The sequence below is a fragment of the Populus nigra genome, chromosome 5 (assembly GCF_951802175.1).
Source record: "Populus nigra chromosome 5, ddPopNigr1.1, whole genome shotgun sequence".
Taxonomy (NCBI): domain Eukaryota; kingdom Viridiplantae; phylum Streptophyta; class Magnoliopsida; order Malpighiales; family Salicaceae; genus Populus; species Populus nigra.
The window spans coordinates 3,015,806-3,032,391 of NC_084856.1; the positions used below are offsets into that span (position 1 = coordinate 3,015,806).

At 34.5% G+C, this 16,586-nt stretch overlaps 2 protein-coding genes across 5 annotated transcripts; one reads left to right on the forward strand and one right to left on the reverse strand.

Annotated features, from left to right (window-relative positions):
• Window positions 1-1,205: 1,205 nt before the first annotated feature.
• LOC133695425 (2-methyl-6-phytyl-1,4-hydroquinone methyltransferase, chloroplastic-like) lies at window positions 1,206-4,569 on the forward strand. Its single transcript, XM_062117419.1, has 3 exons — window positions 1,206-2,124; window positions 2,821-3,127; window positions 4,254-4,569. Exons 1-3 carry the CDS (start codon window positions 1,565-1,567, stop codon window positions 4,407-4,409), a joined length of 1,023 nt encoding a protein of 340 aa, XP_061973403.1. The 5' UTR covers window positions 1,206-1,564; the 3' UTR covers window positions 4,410-4,569.
• Window positions 4,570-7,079: 2,510 nt separating this feature from the next.
• Window positions 7,080-13,312, reverse strand: LOC133695038 (peptidyl-prolyl cis-trans isomerase CYP63-like). 4 transcript variants are annotated; one of them, XM_062116785.1, is made up of 14 exons: window positions 13,140-13,304; window positions 12,786-12,874; window positions 12,634-12,688; window positions 11,193-11,281; window positions 10,291-10,315; window positions 10,134-10,172; window positions 9,925-10,042; window positions 9,584-9,744; window positions 9,179-9,497; window positions 8,935-9,068; window positions 8,543-8,765; window positions 8,086-8,460; window positions 7,921-8,001; window positions 7,080-7,698 (listed from the first exon to the last, which is right to left on the reverse strand). In XM_062116785.1, the coding sequence occupies exons 2-14, from the start codon at window positions 12,861-12,863 to the stop codon at window positions 7,374-7,376; spliced, it is 2,022 nt and encodes a 673-aa protein (XP_061972769.1). In that variant the 5' UTR covers window positions 12,864-12,874; window positions 13,140-13,304; the 3' UTR covers window positions 7,080-7,373. The 4 variants fall into 4 exon arrangements, with proteins under 4 accessions (XP_061972769.1, XP_061972768.1, XP_061972771.1 ...); XM_062116784.1 differs by having other exon boundaries at window positions 12,786-12,881; window positions 13,140-13,303; XM_062116787.1 differs by lacking the exon at window positions 7,921-8,001 and having other exon boundaries at window positions 12,786-12,881; window positions 13,140-13,306.
• Window positions 13,313-16,586: the final 3,274 nt, after the last annotated feature.

Sequence of the window (16,586 nt, forward strand, 5' to 3'; positions counted from 1 at the left end):
ACCTAGTAGTTTTAGTTTTTTTTGTTAATTGTTAATTATTATAATATAATGTAATATGGCCTTGAGGAAGGGGGTCAAGGCCCACAAAACACAAGAACACACTAATTAGTAATTAGTAATCACGTCGTCTTTCATGTCCTGTGCCTCCTTTATAGCCTTGAGTGTCTTGCGCCGACACAGTTGTACATCAACAGCACGATGACGTTTTATAACTCCATGCACTGTGGATTGTTAGTCCTAGTTGAGTTGTCAATTTCTACTTATTTGTTTAATAACTATCAAAGTCTTTCCTTTTTCCTTGTCTCATTTTACCTTATTCGCATGAGAATCCTCCCATATGGCCACAGCATGAGGTGTCCTTTTTAAAATTATTTTTTATTTAAAAATTATTTAAAATAATTATTTTTTATATTTTTTAATTTCATCATTTTAAAATTATCAAAATACACTAAAAAAATAAATTTAATATTTTTTTATGACAAAAACATCTAAACGCAATTGTAATAAAAAATAAAAAACAAACTGGCTTATAATCTCCATAGCTGCCTCTAGGTAATTTTCAATCCTTCCCATTTTTCTTCATGAGAGATCGTAGTACTCTTTTTATAGCTCCTTTCTATATATTCAATTTAAAAAATAAAATATTTTACATGTATAGCTAATATAATTAATCTGTACAATATTAGAAAAATATCACATAATTATTTAGAATGTAACGAGAATATAAAGAGTTGAGTTTTAAAAAAACTCGAGTTTTATAATCATGTGAAAAAATATCCGTCTCTAAAAATTTTAATTTAATTTTGTATATTTTAGATTGTGTTGGCGTACTAATTTTAAAAATAATTTTTAAAAAATAAAAAAAATTCATTTTGATACATTTTAGAAAGAAAAATTATTTAAAAAATAACAATAACCATACTCCTGAATACATAAAGAGAGACTTATAAAGTTAAATTAAATGTAGAGAAATCAATTAAACTAAATCATAATAATAAAGGACTAATATGGTTTTTAGAATATATGTTTGGTAACGTGTTTAAAATAATATTTTTTAAGAATTTGAGTTTTTTTATTTAAATATATTCTTTATATATTATTATTGTTGTTATTATTAAAATAATAATTTTTAAAAAATAATAAAAAATATTTTTTTAATATATATATTTTTTTAAAATACACTTTAGAAAACAAAATCATTTCCATTCATATCCTAAAAACCAGTGCTTTTGTTACCGGATTGGGATCCTTGTTTACCACCAACCCAACCCCCTTCTACGCGCATAAATCTCAAGTACCAAACCCACTGCATGTTCTGGTAACTGGTGGGAAGCCTCCTCGAAAGCTGCTCTAGGTCACTTACTGGTTGTTTTATCTATATTTTGTTTCGGTTCTTGAGAGATATAGCGAGTAACCACAACCTTGCACACTAGAAACTTGTGCATCAACTTCACTCTTTGAACAACGACACACCACAGCCGATTAAGTTTTTTGCAAGTGGGTTTTCTCTATAATCTCCAAATTCATTTCTATTCCTCTGTGGGTTTCTTTGTTTGGTTCAGTCATGACCTCCTCAGTGTTCAATGGAGCTGAAAACCTCGCTCTAATAAGAGGCATAACCCCTAAAGGGTTAGGCTTTTTGGGGTCAGATTTGCAAGGGAGGCACTTTTCTAAAGTGAGTTTAATCCCTAGCACTAGAATCTCAAAGGCAAGAACTTTAACACCCAAGTGCAGTTTATCAGCCCCTAGGCCAGCTTCACAGCCTAGGTTTATCCAACACAAGAAAGAGGCTTTTTGGTTCTATAGGTTTCTTTCAATTGTGTATGACCATGTCATAAACCCTGGGCACTGGACCGAGGACATGAGAGATGAGGCACTTGAGCCTGCTGATCTCAGTGACAGGAATACGATAGTGGTGGATGTTGGTGGCGGCACTGGTTTCACCACTTTGGGTATAGTTAAGCATGTGGATGCCAAAAATGTAACCATCCTTGATCAATCTCCGCACCAGCTTGCAAAGGCCAAGCAGAAAGAGCCTTTGAAGGATTGTAAGATTGTTGAGGGCGATGCTGAGGATCTACCATTTCCTACCGATTATGCTGATAGATATGTGTCTGCTGGGAGGTATATCTCTGAATTACATGCCTTGCCTTTTGTTTGAACTGAATTATTGTTTTTGCTATTTGATACTGCGCTTTGTTGTGCTAAATTCTGGTTGTTTCATGTTTTGGTGGCCGAAGAAACAGTCATTTATGTAGGACTACAATGAGGCTTTTCTGCAAACTCTTTTATTACCTTTGAGCTTTTTAATTCCTTTTCAGCACTATCCAGAATGATTCTCCTGGTCAAAATTCCATAGAATGGTTTTCGTGAATATGCTTTCCTGTAATTTGGTATCTACTTTCCAGAAGGCATCAGAACTTTAAAAAAATATAGTTCCGTCAAGGTGGCACACGGCTAAAAAGTGGAAGAATTTGGAGAAAGTCATTGTCTTCAATATTTTGCATGGAGTGGCTTCTCCTGAACTATAACCTGCATATCTCAAGTCTTACTTGATTTTAGCAAGCGATGGCCTCTATTTGGTTTCTATGAATCAAGTATGTTAATGGTTAGTCTACATGTTGTTAATGTACCATTGATGTAATAGAAGCTTTTGGGTAAGCTCTTAGGAGTGTGCATAGGAGTGTGCATACATTAAAGAGTAAGAATATGGTGGATTTTCAAGAAAAAATAAATAATTGGTGCTTTGTTGTTGAAATTTGAGCGAGGTAAACTTTCTTAATGATTTCTTATGGGAATTACATGTCTGCACCTTCTCAGTATTGAGTACTGGCCTGATCCCCAGCGTGGCATCAAGGAAGCGTACAGGGTTTTGAAGCTAGGAGGTAAAGCCTGCTTAATTGGTCCAGTGCATCCAACATTCTGGTTGTCTCGCTTCTTTGCTGATGTCTGGATGCTCTTCCCTAAGGAGGAAGAGTACATTGAGTGGTTCCAGAAGGCTGGGTTTAAGGATGTTCAACTAAAGAGGATTGGTCCAAAGTGGTATCGTGGTGTTCGTAGGCACGGGCTGATCATGGGATGTTCTGTAACAGGTGTTAAACCTGCATCTGGAGATTCTCCTTTGCAGGTAACTATTCTTGACTTACCATTGCATGATAATAACTACCCACTTCACTCTAGCTTTGCATGTCATTTAAATGGAGGTAATATGAGTCTGTTATTTGCACCTGGCTGGCTTCCTGCCATGTTATTTTTTGGTCATTGCCATTGAGGTTTCAATTTTTAAATCATTATTAATTTAGAATTAGAGCTTATGTTTATATTAATATGAAATATAAAACTCGAGTTATGAATTCGTTGTACTCTCTTAGAGATTCAACAGGAATTTATTGATATTTCAGATGGCAGTGGATCTTGTAGTCTTCTATCATCAGTCTTTTCATTGCTGGGAGTAATTCACTGTTTTAGGTCATGGGGTTGGATGTAAACTTGACAACATAGAACCACCAGTAATCATCTCTGTTAAGAATTCCTGAAGCAAGTCATTGATCCATATTCTGCAAAATGAATTCCAGTTGCTTGGATCTATTTTGTGCTGATCCTGGCTGAAAGGGGATGAGCTTGTAATTCTGAACAGTTCAGGTTCCACCAAGAAAAGAAAGAAGCTGGTTGCACTATTGTAGAACTTCTTTAGGTTCTGGACATAAATGAACTTGGTTTGAGCTTCCAGATTTGAATCTTGATCCTGCAATGATATAGGATTTTTGGAATTTTCCAATATAGCATTTTAGGAGAAAGTTGACAAATTGAAAGCTAGAATCTGATCGAAAGGTTCCCTGCTGAGAAAGAATATGATTTAACACACAACATTTGTATTTAGGCTTAATTTCATCATCTTTGCACCATTGAGATCAATATCACGGCCTGCATAATCATCATCACAGCATGGTTTTGGGCCCGAATTCCTGAACAGCTAAATTGATGAAATTGAGAAAATTCTTGTCGCCCTGTTTATGGGCACCACACTTTTTGGTTTTAATAGTGGCATGATTAGATTCCTGCAACTGACTGGAAAGTAGTATGAATGCAAGGTTTTAGTTGACTTACGATTTAGTATGTGGCCATGAAACTATTGCCCTTGGAGCAATTGAGATTGGAAATCTATTTGAAAATTATGCATTGTTCTGCAATTGCAAGCTTCTTTACTAATCTTATCTTTAACCTTTGCAATATTTCCTTTTCTTTTACCACAGCTTGGCCCGAAGGCAGAGGATGTGTCGAAGCCAGCGAACCCATTCGTCTTCTTTCTGCGCTTCATTTTGGGTGCCATGGCAGCAACGTACTATGTGTTGGTTCCCATATATATGTGGCTCAAAGATCAGATTGTACCCAAAGGTAGACCAATCTAAGAGAGGTTAGAGCTGCTCGTAGTCCTTGAGTTTACATGCATTCCCCTGTTTTGTTTTTCTAATCACAATGCTTAAGTCATAGGCGTGCTGTTATATCCAACCCTAGGTGGGTTTTAAACTCGAGTTGTTTATTTAAAATCTCCTCAAATTATTCGTGACATCTCCTCCTCGTCTCCTCCAGTTCTCTTTAACAAGCATTGATGATTTAAAAAAGCCATGCCAAGGCTGCTCGGATATGGAGTTTCTTCCAACAAAATAGGACGAAAGCCACTATGCTTAAGACAAAGCGATGCTGCTCTTCTATGAAGAGCTCCTGACAAATTTATATAAGCAAAAATAGCCCCTTAAGCTACGAGGAAACAGACGTCCCAGGCCCCAGTTTTTCTTCCCCGTCCATCACATGCAATTTGCACGGCATGAATAAATACTTGCGATGGTTATGAATCATGAGGTTAGGGAAGGCTATTGCCAGAATATAGCCTTCCCGAATAGAATACTCCCATGTTAACACTCATTCTGAATTAATTTACTGTTAAGTGTCTCTTCCAGTTTTGCTATCCCTGTTTAAGACTTCATCTCCACCAGATAAACATGAAAACGTCAATTGCATCATCCCCGGTGTCCCCTAACCGTTTGATCCATGGGATTATATATCCGTCCATGGTAGCTGAAAGTTACATCACCGTTGATTTGCTAAAAAGCGGATTTTATGAAAAAGGTTGCCATTCGCATTAAAGCTAACCGGAATAAAGGTGGTTGTTGGTTTTGGTTCCCGATTGCCGAGTGTTCTGGTAGCTGATTTGTTTCCTTAAAGCAGAAGGCAGCTATTAGTTAATTAATAAGATGGATGGCCGTGCTATTCCAAGAGTTCATCTATTTTTTTTCCATTGGAGAAAAGATATTAAAATGATAGTAAATATTTTTTTAAAAAAAAATATTTTAAGATTCTCGTCATTAGTTTAAAAAATTTAATAAATTTGGTTAATTTAATAATATAATTAAAATATAAGACATCAACAAATAAAGCAGAAAAAAATAACGACGATTCAATACAAAAAATGAATACTTGTCAATATTATAAAAATATATATTTATAATATTTCTAAAATGTCTCAATGATTTTATTTGTTAACAAAATAAAAATTAAATTAGAATGGGATGATTGCATAGAAAAAAAAATTATGAATCAATTCTTAACAATAAAATAATAAATGACAAAACTAAAAAGAAAAAAAAATAATCCTAGTCTGTTTGACATAGGTAAATTCTAAAAAAGTACATCCATAGAATTAGACATGAAAATTTTTTATCATCCAACTTTAACAAAAATCAAATCAAATCAAATCTATTACTTAGTTATGAGATCGGAATAATTTCATGGAAATCATATTAAATAAAATCATGATACTCAATTTTCAAACCAACTTCATATTGAAGGGACATTAAAAAAAGGTTAAAAAGCAATGAAAAAAAGGCTCGAGTCAAACTTGGTGAACCTACCGAATCTATAGCCCGAAACATGATATCGGGATAACTCTATAAAAAGAAAAGGTAAAAAAACAACGAATACCAATTTCCAACGAACCCAATAATAAAGGATGAAATTAAAAATAAAAATGACTAAAATCATTCGGCCCAACCTTCAAAACTTATGACATGAATCGTACAACCAAATCACAACATAAAAGTCAAATCTAAAAAAATAACAATGTAAAATTCTCAACCAACCAAAATAATTAAGGATAAATTTAAAAAAACAAATAAAAAGGTATAAAAAAGAAAATATAGATTTGAAAAGAATAAGAACCAATTTGACATAAAAAATCATAAGAGATGAAATTGAAAAAAAAATCAATAAAGAATTTAAGATTAAATACAGTGCAATTAAAAAAATAAGGACCAACTATGATATAAAAATAAAATATGAAAGGATAAAATTAAAAAAAAAATTAATAAATAACTCAAGACTAAATACATTACAATAAAAAAAATAATGACCTAATTTGAATCAACAAACAAACATACTTTTTTTTTGCGATGACCAGTATATTTTTATAGGAGAGGAGAGAGGAAAGAGAAAGGGAAGGAAAAACACGTTGTCGGAGCTCAATTGTTAGTCTTTTTATTGTACACGCCTCACCACACTGATGAAAACGGTGCGCATGCTAACTGCTTTTTAATTAAAATATTATTTTAAATATATTAAAAACCTAATCACCCCTGAAACCACATGAAAATAACAAAATAACTAAATACATTGACATTCAAAGCTAAGAATAATTATTTTTTAGGGGCATTTAAGTAATTTCATTTGACAAAAAAAATTAAAAAAACCCAAAAAGAACTTTTTTTTATTTAAAGATGATTAATTAATTATACTGTGGATAAAAAAGAAGTAAAAATAATAATTAACCCTCTCCTATCTATAATAACTAATAGGTCCATTAAAAATACCTTCATGCTCCTAAACCCAGGATGCAAGTTTACCGACCAAGAATAAAATATTAATTGTACTATACAGATGGTCTCTTTTAGTTTTTTTTTTTATAATTAAAAAATTAAAGCGTTGACGTAGCTTGACAAGCACATTGCCATGTCATTCGGGTAGACTATTCGGGAATGCAATTCTGTTAAAAAAGCATAATTCTTATCCCTACTGGGCAAGGCATCTTATGATAGTCAAACTTTTTCTTTCCGAAAACTTCAATATCCTATCGTTCTTGAAATTGAAACGACTATTAAGAGCAAGAAGGTCGTACATGTATCAGAAACAGAAACGGAAAAAAAGAAATGCTGAAGCCTCGTGTTCAAATGGAGAGCAAGAAAGAAAAATACGAAAGTTCATTTGGGCCCCAGTTAAGAGACACACAGAGCATAAACTCCCACCAACTTTGCCCACCACCATAATTTGAACATGGCAAAGATTGCCGTTCTCCTTTTCCATGACAAAAAGGCCTCTCAAGGCTACCTCATTTCAGTATCAGGACTCGCATCCCCGTAGGAAACTAAAGCTTGCTGTTCAGACGGTGAGCTTGATGGAGACATGCTAGCTCTAGCTGCTATGCCTTGACGTTTTGGTGGTACAGCATCGGGAGATCTAGAATGAGAAGATCCACGGCTGCTAGACCTGGAACTGGACCTGGATCCCAGTCTTCCTTTGTTAGGAAATGGCTTATCATCAACTCGGGGACCTAATCGAGATTTCAAACCCTCGCTTATGGAAGGTCGCTTATCACCAGGTGTAGGACTTCGTCGTGGACTCCTGCTTCTACTTCTCTGCCTTCCATACCTATGAAAAATCAAGTCTGATTAAAAATCGCCATGCATGTAGTGCCTCAGTTTGCAAAAATAAAGCAACATAAATGCTGAGAAGCTAAAAAAATGAAAATAGCATGGAATGGAGTTGTCTGACTGCTGGCATCAGAGAGATAGTGAAAGCCAGCCTAGCCATATCTCATGCATGACAGATAATTTGTGATTTTTGAAAGACAGAGAGAGAGAGAGGGAGAACCTAGGGGGACTCCTGCCTCTTGGTGAACTTATATATCGTCTTGGTGGAGAGCGCTCAGAATAACTTCTGTAGCTTGGCAGCCTAGAGGGTGGGGGTGTAAAAGAGGATTATATTCAGATGATGGAAGTCCTTCAAATGAAATGCAATTTATGGCATTGAGCTTACCTATCACGGTTCCTCCCATTGATATTTCTTCCTCCATAACGGTAGGACCTCCGAGGGGATCGTTCGGGAGACGGGGTGCGATACCGCCGTGCAAATGCATAACGATCGGTGAAACCACGCCCTTTTCTAATGCGCGTGGGGGCACCATTTGGGGATTGACTCTGGTTTGTAATAGAAGGTTCATGGCGGCCTTTGTTGGCAGGACTACCCGGTGGACTCCTTGATGACCTTCCCTGGCTCAGCTCCCCAGACTTCCTAACTGGACTTCTACTGTCACTTCTGAATCTTGGACTTGTGGAAACTTCTTCAGGACTCATGCTAGGACTGCTCCTGCGGGTATTGTTTGGCCTACTTTTGGAGCTTGGCATTGCTCTCCTGTAAGAAAGTGCAATTACAATAAGTTATAAACTCCAGTGAGAATGTGTGATGCAACAAAAGCACATGTAAAAGCAGACACCTGGATTTGTTTGAGTTATCTGAATGGGGATGCTGATTAGGAGTTGCGCCCGATTTAGAATCCATCCCATGCCCATTATTTAGATGTTCATCATTCCTGGGAGACAATTCACCTTCTTCATGTGGCGAGCTGCCTGCAGCTTTCATGGGCTTTTGATTCCTTTGGTGTTGTTCCACCACAGCTTCTTTCTTGGAGAGATGGGACAGGGATTTTCCACTTGCACCTGCAATATCAATTCAGCAATAAGTTAAAATATGCACTACTACTGTTAAAAATCTCAGCAATTCATAAGTCTTGCTGTATTACAAGCATTTAAGCCAGGAAGAGAACATGTAAATATAATACAATATAATGGAGTTCGTAACTCGTAGAAATACAAGGAAAATGCATACCAGAACTCTGAATTGATTTCTTTCCAGCCTGAGTTGAGTTACTGGTCTTATGAGCAGCAACAGGACTTCTATCATCAGATGTGCTGGTAGTGCTAGAACTATCAGTCTCTGTATCACTTGAGCTCTCAGAACTCCTGAAACAAGACCATTATGTACAATTAACACCATTGAGAAGTACATGAAAATAAAAGATGGGAAAAGGCATCATTAAAGAAGTCGCACTTCAACTAAATATAAACCTGACCATTTAGATTTCTGCCTTGATCGTTTATCACTTCGCCCTCTCTTCCTTTCCCTTCGTCCATTCTTCTGTTTTCTCCCATGGTACTTACCTCTTTTTGCTGACCTCCTCCTTTTCTTATGCCTTCCATCACTAGATGAACTTGAATCAGAATCTGATTCTGAAGATGATGTTTCAGAATCAGATGAAGATGAATCTGAATTGGATGAAGAGTATCTCCTTTTTCTTTTCTTCCTTGTATCCTTCAGGGATTTTTTACTTCTTCCTCTAACTTGAACATTTGGACCATCATCTGAAGGCTTCCCAGCTTTCTTATTCTTTCCTGAGGGAAAATAACATCATATTGTACGTCTTAAGAAGTTCGGCAAGCATGCTCCAGAAACAAAAGTGCAACTACCCAAGTTTTACCTGTATCTTTCCCAACAGCATCCTCAATTTTACTTTCAGAAGTTTCACCACAATCCACAATTTTTACGGGTCTGGCAGGTTGGCCACAGGCACTTCCCACCTGTTCAATTTTCTTCACAATGTCCATTCCCTTAACTACCTTTCCAAAGACAACATGTTTCCTGCCATACATCAGAAAATGTGGACCTAACAATATGAGCATTTTTTAATAGTTACCCTTATTTGAAAAAAAGCTTTATGAGATCATGAAAGCAGCAATGAAAGGTAAAAGATTTGAGGGCTAATGGACAAATAAGTAATAAGAGCCAAAGAAATGAACGGAACAATTGAAGGTCAAATACCCATCAAGATGGGCCTGAGGCTTTAATGTTATGAAGAATTGGGAACCATTTGTGTTTGGACCGCTATTTGCCATAGAGAGATGACCTTCTCCTTCATGCCTCAGTATAAAATTCTCATCTACAAAACAAGAGCATAATTTTTTATAAAAAGTAACGATGGGAGGAATCCATCGTTGCAAGCACACAGATGATTACACATGGAAGATTACCTGCAAACTTCCCTCCATAGATGCTTTCTCCACCAGTACCTGCAAACCAAATAAAGGTCGAACCTTAACCTTACTAGTCTGGCCGAGAGTATGGGGCTCCAACAGAGAAACATGATTCATTAGCAGGATAGAGAACATATGGAGTCAAAAAGTGTACCATTTCCCTTCGAAAAGTCACCACCCTGTCAGGACAATAAAAGTGATTGAAAATTTTGCTCTTAATCATATATACAAAAACCTAAATAACTTGCTTCTTTCTGCAGCACTATTTCATAGACAAAAGCTACCCTCTGATTGCAATAACTTTTGATCTGTGTAATTTGATGTGCTATGTTATTCCATCTCCCAAACAATGGATCCAGTTAAATAGTTGTGCAGAACTTTGATCTCATAGAAACAACATATACAAAGTAGGCATACTGATTATTTGCACAATCAAGAAACCAGGATACAGCTGTATAGGGGGGCACATAAACAACATCTACTAAATGTGCAAGTTTATCCATAAGTTGATGCGTCATAAATTCATACTGAGAAATCAAAGTTGGTGATTTAAAAATATAACAGCCAAGAAATATGTGTAGATAAGTAATCTTTAAGCATGACATGTTAGAAGACAAAACATTTGATGACAGGTCAATAAACCAGAGTTCAGTATTTACTAGTATTCAACATGTTCAGAAGCATGCATCAAGTCAATTATTTAATTCATTGATTATGGCAATCAGTAAGTTCCCCACCAAAAATTGATCTCCTGAAAAGTAATGGGTGCACAGGTATCAAAGCTTGACCAGATCAGTTTAAGGACAAGAGATCCTATGGCATCCATAACATTGGGATTCAAGAACATGTGCATAGAGATAAAAACCTGTCTTCTCAAACAAATATGAAAACTTAGAAAATCTTAAAATTGGAAAGCAGGCAGTGAGAGAAACCAGGTAGCTTTTGCCAATAGCTTGACGATGTTTAAAAATTTGCAGCAACAAAACTACTTATAATCGAAAGACAAGCATCATAATATCTTGCGGTAACACTTATTCACGAGGGAAAAAAACATACTTGGGCCATGAATTCTTTGATTATTCGATGGAAAGAAGAGCCCTTGTAGTGCAGAGGTTTCCCAGTGGTTTTTCCAGTACCCTTTTCACCTACAATGGACAACAAATACAGGTGAAATCCACCACGCTGCTAGTTAAACTAAAAAGGAACACCTTCAAACATATTGACTAGCACAGAAGAAAATTTGATCAAGAGAAACTATGCCACTCATTTCTAATGCCAATAAAAAGAAAAGGATAACATCAGAACTATAATAACAGATTGAAAACATCTTTTTGATGTGGCAGCCCTGACAAGAAATATAGGCATCTAATACCACAAAGCTGACCAGTCACGGCCAGGATTTTTTAAAAAAGAAATGTCTTGCTAAAAGGAAGTGAAAATGCTAAAGGCAACCATCCTTTTCAGTTGCATCCCCTTCCTCATGGAAAGGTACAGTATTCTCAGCACCATGATAAAATTTTCAAAGGATTACCAATCTTTCTCTGCTTGTGCACTTAACCATCAGGGATCATTGACTAATAAGGGGAACCAGTTTGACCGGGCAATGCAATGTACTCGCTATTAAATTCATAAACACAATGCCACCCACTTTGATCCCATCAAAAGCATAAGTTGCTCACCATTTTCGACTTTTCAGTTCTCTTAATGTGGTTTAAGGTGATTATAGTGCAAACTTCCATTTAGATATATTAGGAATCCGGAGAACTTTAAACGACAGCATGCTCATGGAGCTGGTCTTCCAATTTATAACATAAGATTTCTTGTTTCTGATCCTTTTGAATGCAAATCACTCTCCAGAGTCCAGACATGTGTAGTAATTAGAAGTTAAATATACATTCTTACAGTTTAGTGAACATTTTGGCCACTATTATGTCAATACATCGCAGTCCTTTGTCCCTTGTCCTACCTAAGAATATCCATCAAAAAACCAAGCACGTTGTCTTAAATTGTTACAAGGAGAGAGCTGCTTATCAAAATTTCAATAAGGTATACTGGAGGGAGGCATTCTGAAACACTGTCCTTAAAGAGTAGCTAACTCGGGCCCCAAAAGAAAGAAGAACAAGGTATTACATCTATAAGCAAGCAGAAAAACAATTTGGAAGTGGAATAGGATATTACGAATTGAAATAAGCTTCCATAACTTAGCAGATCACAAATTAAAATCAGACTCTTTCATTCGTGGCATGAATGCTAAATGGTTATACACATTATAATATGCAACCATTTAATCACTAATTCAATTTTGTCAACAACTTGCATGTTTCAAATGGAGATTCATTGCACATAGAACACAATTGGATGAAACACAAGATCCCATCAATAAATTACAGGCAATAGTTCATAGTACCAGTGCCTTCAACAGCTTTTCTTAAAACCAAAAGACGACGAATACAAACTGATAAAGGAATCGTAAGAATGCGAGAGAGATTCAAAATACCTGTACAGAGTGCCCGAAAATTCTCGGCAGTCCTGGGGACAACATCTGCGAAAAGCTGTCCATTCAAATGAAACAGGTTTTATCTTTATTTTGATGCTGAAAAACCACACTTCAGTTTCCTACCGATAAAGAAGATTAAGAAAATGCATTACCTCGATAAAAATCCTTTCGGCAGGATCTCCGTCGATGGACACATCTAAGAATACGAGAGGATTCTTCTTCTTATTCATCTCTCCTCTATCTAAACACTAGACAACAGCTCAAGATTAGCATTTAATTTAGAAATGCAGCCTGCTATTAAAACAGAAATAGAAAAATCCTAAACCCTAAATCTTACATTCAATCCAAAAAAACAATAGAATCAGGCATTGTTCGCTTTAAATTCATCGAACGTGCACAATGGAACAAGAACTAATTATAATTAAAACTCTCGAATATCTTGAAAGAAAAAATAAATCAAGGAGATTAGCAGAAGATTTCAGAGCTAGATGGCTTTTCGATGTTACCTTAATTACGTGATTAACTTAACTCGGGGCTGAGTGGACTAGCAAGTTACAAATGGAGAACAGAAAAAACAGTGGCCGCAAACGTGAGCCGACGAGCGAGAAATGTATGTTTTTTAGCTTAGCTGAGCGTTTGCTCTGATGAGAGGTTTTGGTACAGTTTTTACGTGGTTAGTGAGCTGGGGGTACATTCTCGTGTTTCGCAGGGAAGAAGTTTTTCGTGGGGATACATGATTGCTCCTTTATCTGAGCGCCACGTGTTGGGATGTAAACTCTGGTGATGATTGAGCCGTCGGTTATTTGGACTTTTTGCTTAGAACCGTTAGTATTCGGATACAATCCAGGTCGCATGTCACCTATGGGCCAGCCATGAGCTGCCGTCCATTTGAAAAAAACAACAGGTGGAAACACCGTCATTCAATTCAATTACGAGAGTTACTCTTTTGAACAAATTCAATTCAGCTTCGAGAGCTTCGAGTCCATTTGAACCGAGGAGGTTCGTAGATACGATCATACGACGGGTGATGATGACGCTGGGATCCGTTTGTTTCCGAATGCATTTTTTTTAATATTGGATTTGCAAGTGTTTAATTAATTAATTAATATATATAGAAATTTTATATGATTTTTTATAATATATATAAAAAATATACATTGAAGTTAGGTTGTAATGCCTGACCTGCTCTACTCTCTTTTTTTCTCTTTTTTTTTCTCTCTTTTTTTTTTCTCTTTTTTTCTTTTGTCAAGTATAACTGAGCTCAAGTTTCGGTTTGACTAAGCTAAATAACCTTAGATTATAATTCATGAATAATAATATGCATGGTAATATTTATAAACAATATTTTTCACTTGTTTTTATCTAGATAATTTATAAATATTTTACAATGCTATATATTTTTAGATTCCATGGAAGGAGTTCATAAGAACACTACACAAAGAACACGTATCTTTATCTACACACAAAAAAATACATATTAAATCATCTTGATTTTTTACATATTTGACACTTAATCAAACAAAATCAATTACTGATTTAAGCATTAGATGTCTCTTATTCCATGAGAAACCTGTTTTACATATACGATTCAGATCCAAAACTTATCAATTAGAAAATACCTATATTTTTATGTACAGTTTTTTAACGACTTCATCAAATTCTACTAAAAACTCTCTCTTAAAACTTTAAGAAAAAACTACAGTTTATAACTTTTTTTAAATCTTACTTTTAAAACCGCAAAAGCTACCAAAATATCAAACGCATACTTAAAATATAATTGATATTGTGGTGCATTGTGTTTTTTGTTTAAAATACATCAAAATAATTTTGTCATGTTTTTTTTTTTTAATATCGACACATCAAAATCATTGAAAAGCATTGAAAAAACATTGATCTAATTTTTTTCACCCAGGAGTAGAAGCTACCACACTACTAAACACTCATTTGATCAAAATATTTTACTTGATGTTAAAAGGTTAAGTTACTATTTTAATATTAAGTGCCATCAAAAATAGATGGGTGGCATCATCAACATACATAGTATGAACATGTCTTACATTTCACAAGTTTATCACTTGCCCTTTCGCTCCAGGTTGGACCTCAACTTTTTAAAATGTAAAAAAATAACATATAGACAATCAAAAACTTTATGGCATTGTCATTAAATTTGTTACATCGATTCAAACTTGAAAAACTATGACTCAATTATTTTCTTAAACTGGGTTTTAAATTAAATTGGATGGAAGTTGTCTATGTGTAATCTTGTTCACTAAGTAGGTCTAAAGAAAAAATGAAAAGAAATGGTTCATGTTCACCCCAGTCAACTAGCAAAACTTGCAAACCCAGGTTATGAACTCTATTAGGTTGAATTATTATTTTAATTTTATAATATAATTAAAAAAATATGAAATTCAATTCACAATCAACTCAATACTAAATGATAAAATCAACTAAAAACATAAGTTATATGGGTCTTATTAAAAAAGTCATGGCATGTGAGTTAGAGATAGGCTCATGCGTTTAGGTTGTATTTTTCATCCACAATAGGTCGTTTGTCATTTAGAATAAAATATCGCACCTCCAAGTCTCAAACTCGCGACTTTAACATTATTTTAACATGTTAATTATTAAGCTACAACACAAAGTTGTTAATTAAATGACCAAAAACATATGTTAACCTAGTCGTCTGTCATTTATAAGAAAATATTTTCCCCTCGAGTTTCAAACTTGAAACCTCAATGTTACTCTCACGTGTTAACCATCGAACAACAACATAAATCTGTTAATCAAACAATAAAAAAATGCATCAACTTGGTTTATTGTTCATACGAATAGTAACCAAATTTCATTCTTTTTGTTTTTGTTAATGTATCATTACAAAAACCTCACATAAGTTTGTTAGTAAAATTTGACTTTTATCTATAATGTGAGTTGGGGATGTCATCTCTAACATGTGTTAATTACCACTTTTCATGAAGGTAATTTGACTAGGTTACTCTAAATTCACTTTTTCTTTGGAAAATCTAATGTGTCTTAAACTCTACAAGATTAGATGGCCCATTGTCATTCTTTGGTTGGAAAACAAAATACATTTAGAATGCAACGATTTATTGCAAGTCAAAACTAGCACCTATAATACTATAAACATTCATAATAGCAATATTTAGTCATGAGTTACTAGCTTACTGTTAAAAGAATTATTAGTGCAATTCATATTGTAGATGCTAGTTGTATTTTTTCCTTTATTTTAAGTTAATCTACGATTCTTATTATAGATCCACTAAGCTGCAACATAGAGTTGTTAACCAATCAGTTAAAAAATATATTAATCTAGTCATTTGTTGTTTAGAAGAAAAAAAATGTGCCCTCAAGTTTTAGACTTGAGACCTCAACGCTACTCTCATATGTGTAATCAATGAACAATGACATGAATCTATTAACCAAACGATAAAAATAAATACATCAATATAGTTTACTGTTCATATAAATTGTAATCTAATTTCATTTTTAAATTTTTTTTTGTTAATATACCATTATAGAAACCTCACTTGAGTTTATTAAGAAAAATCAACTCCAATCTATAGTGTGAGTTGAGCATGTGATCTTTAGTTCATGTCAACTACCATTTTCCTTAAAGTTCATTAAACTAAGTTACTATAAATTAACTTTTTCATAAGGAAATCTAACGTGTCCTGAATTCTACAAGATTTGATGGCCCATTACCATTATTTAGTTAGAAAACAAAATAACATTTAGAATGCAACGGTTTATTGCAAGTCACATATAAAAAAAACTAGCATCCATAATACGATTAATATTTACATTAGCAATATTTAGTCATAAACTAATAACTTGTTGTTAAAAGAATCGTGAATGCAATTCATATTATAAATGACAATTGTAATTTTATCTTTATTATATGTTAATCAATGATTCTTATTATAGATTACAAC

Bases quoted from the DNA above. Each gene is read 5' to 3' on its own strand.
- LOC133695425 (XM_062117419.1), top strand. From the start codon at position 1,565: ATGACCTCCTCAGTGTTCAATGGAGCTGAAAACCTCGCTCTAATAAGA. The intron at 2,125-2,820 runs GTATATCTCTGA...GCACCTTCTCAG, and splicing joins AGATATGTGTCTGCTGGGAG to TATTGAGTACTGGCCTGATC. The intron at 3,128-4,253 runs GTAACTATTCTT...CTTTTACCACAG, and splicing joins CTGGAGATTCTCCTTTGCAG to CTTGGCCCGAAGGCAGAGGA.
- LOC133695038 (XM_062116785.1), bottom strand. From the start codon at position 12,863: ATGAATAAGAAGAAGAATCCTCTCGTATTCTTAGATGTGTCCATCGAC. The intron at 10,043-10,133 runs GTAATCTTCCAT...CTTGTTTTGTAG, and splicing joins CTATGGAGGGAAGTTTGCAG to ATGAGAATTTTATACTGAGG. The intron at 8,002-8,085 runs GTAAGCTCAATG...CCCACCCTCTAG, and splicing joins AATGGGAGGAACCGTGATAG to GCTGCCAAGCTACAGAAGTT.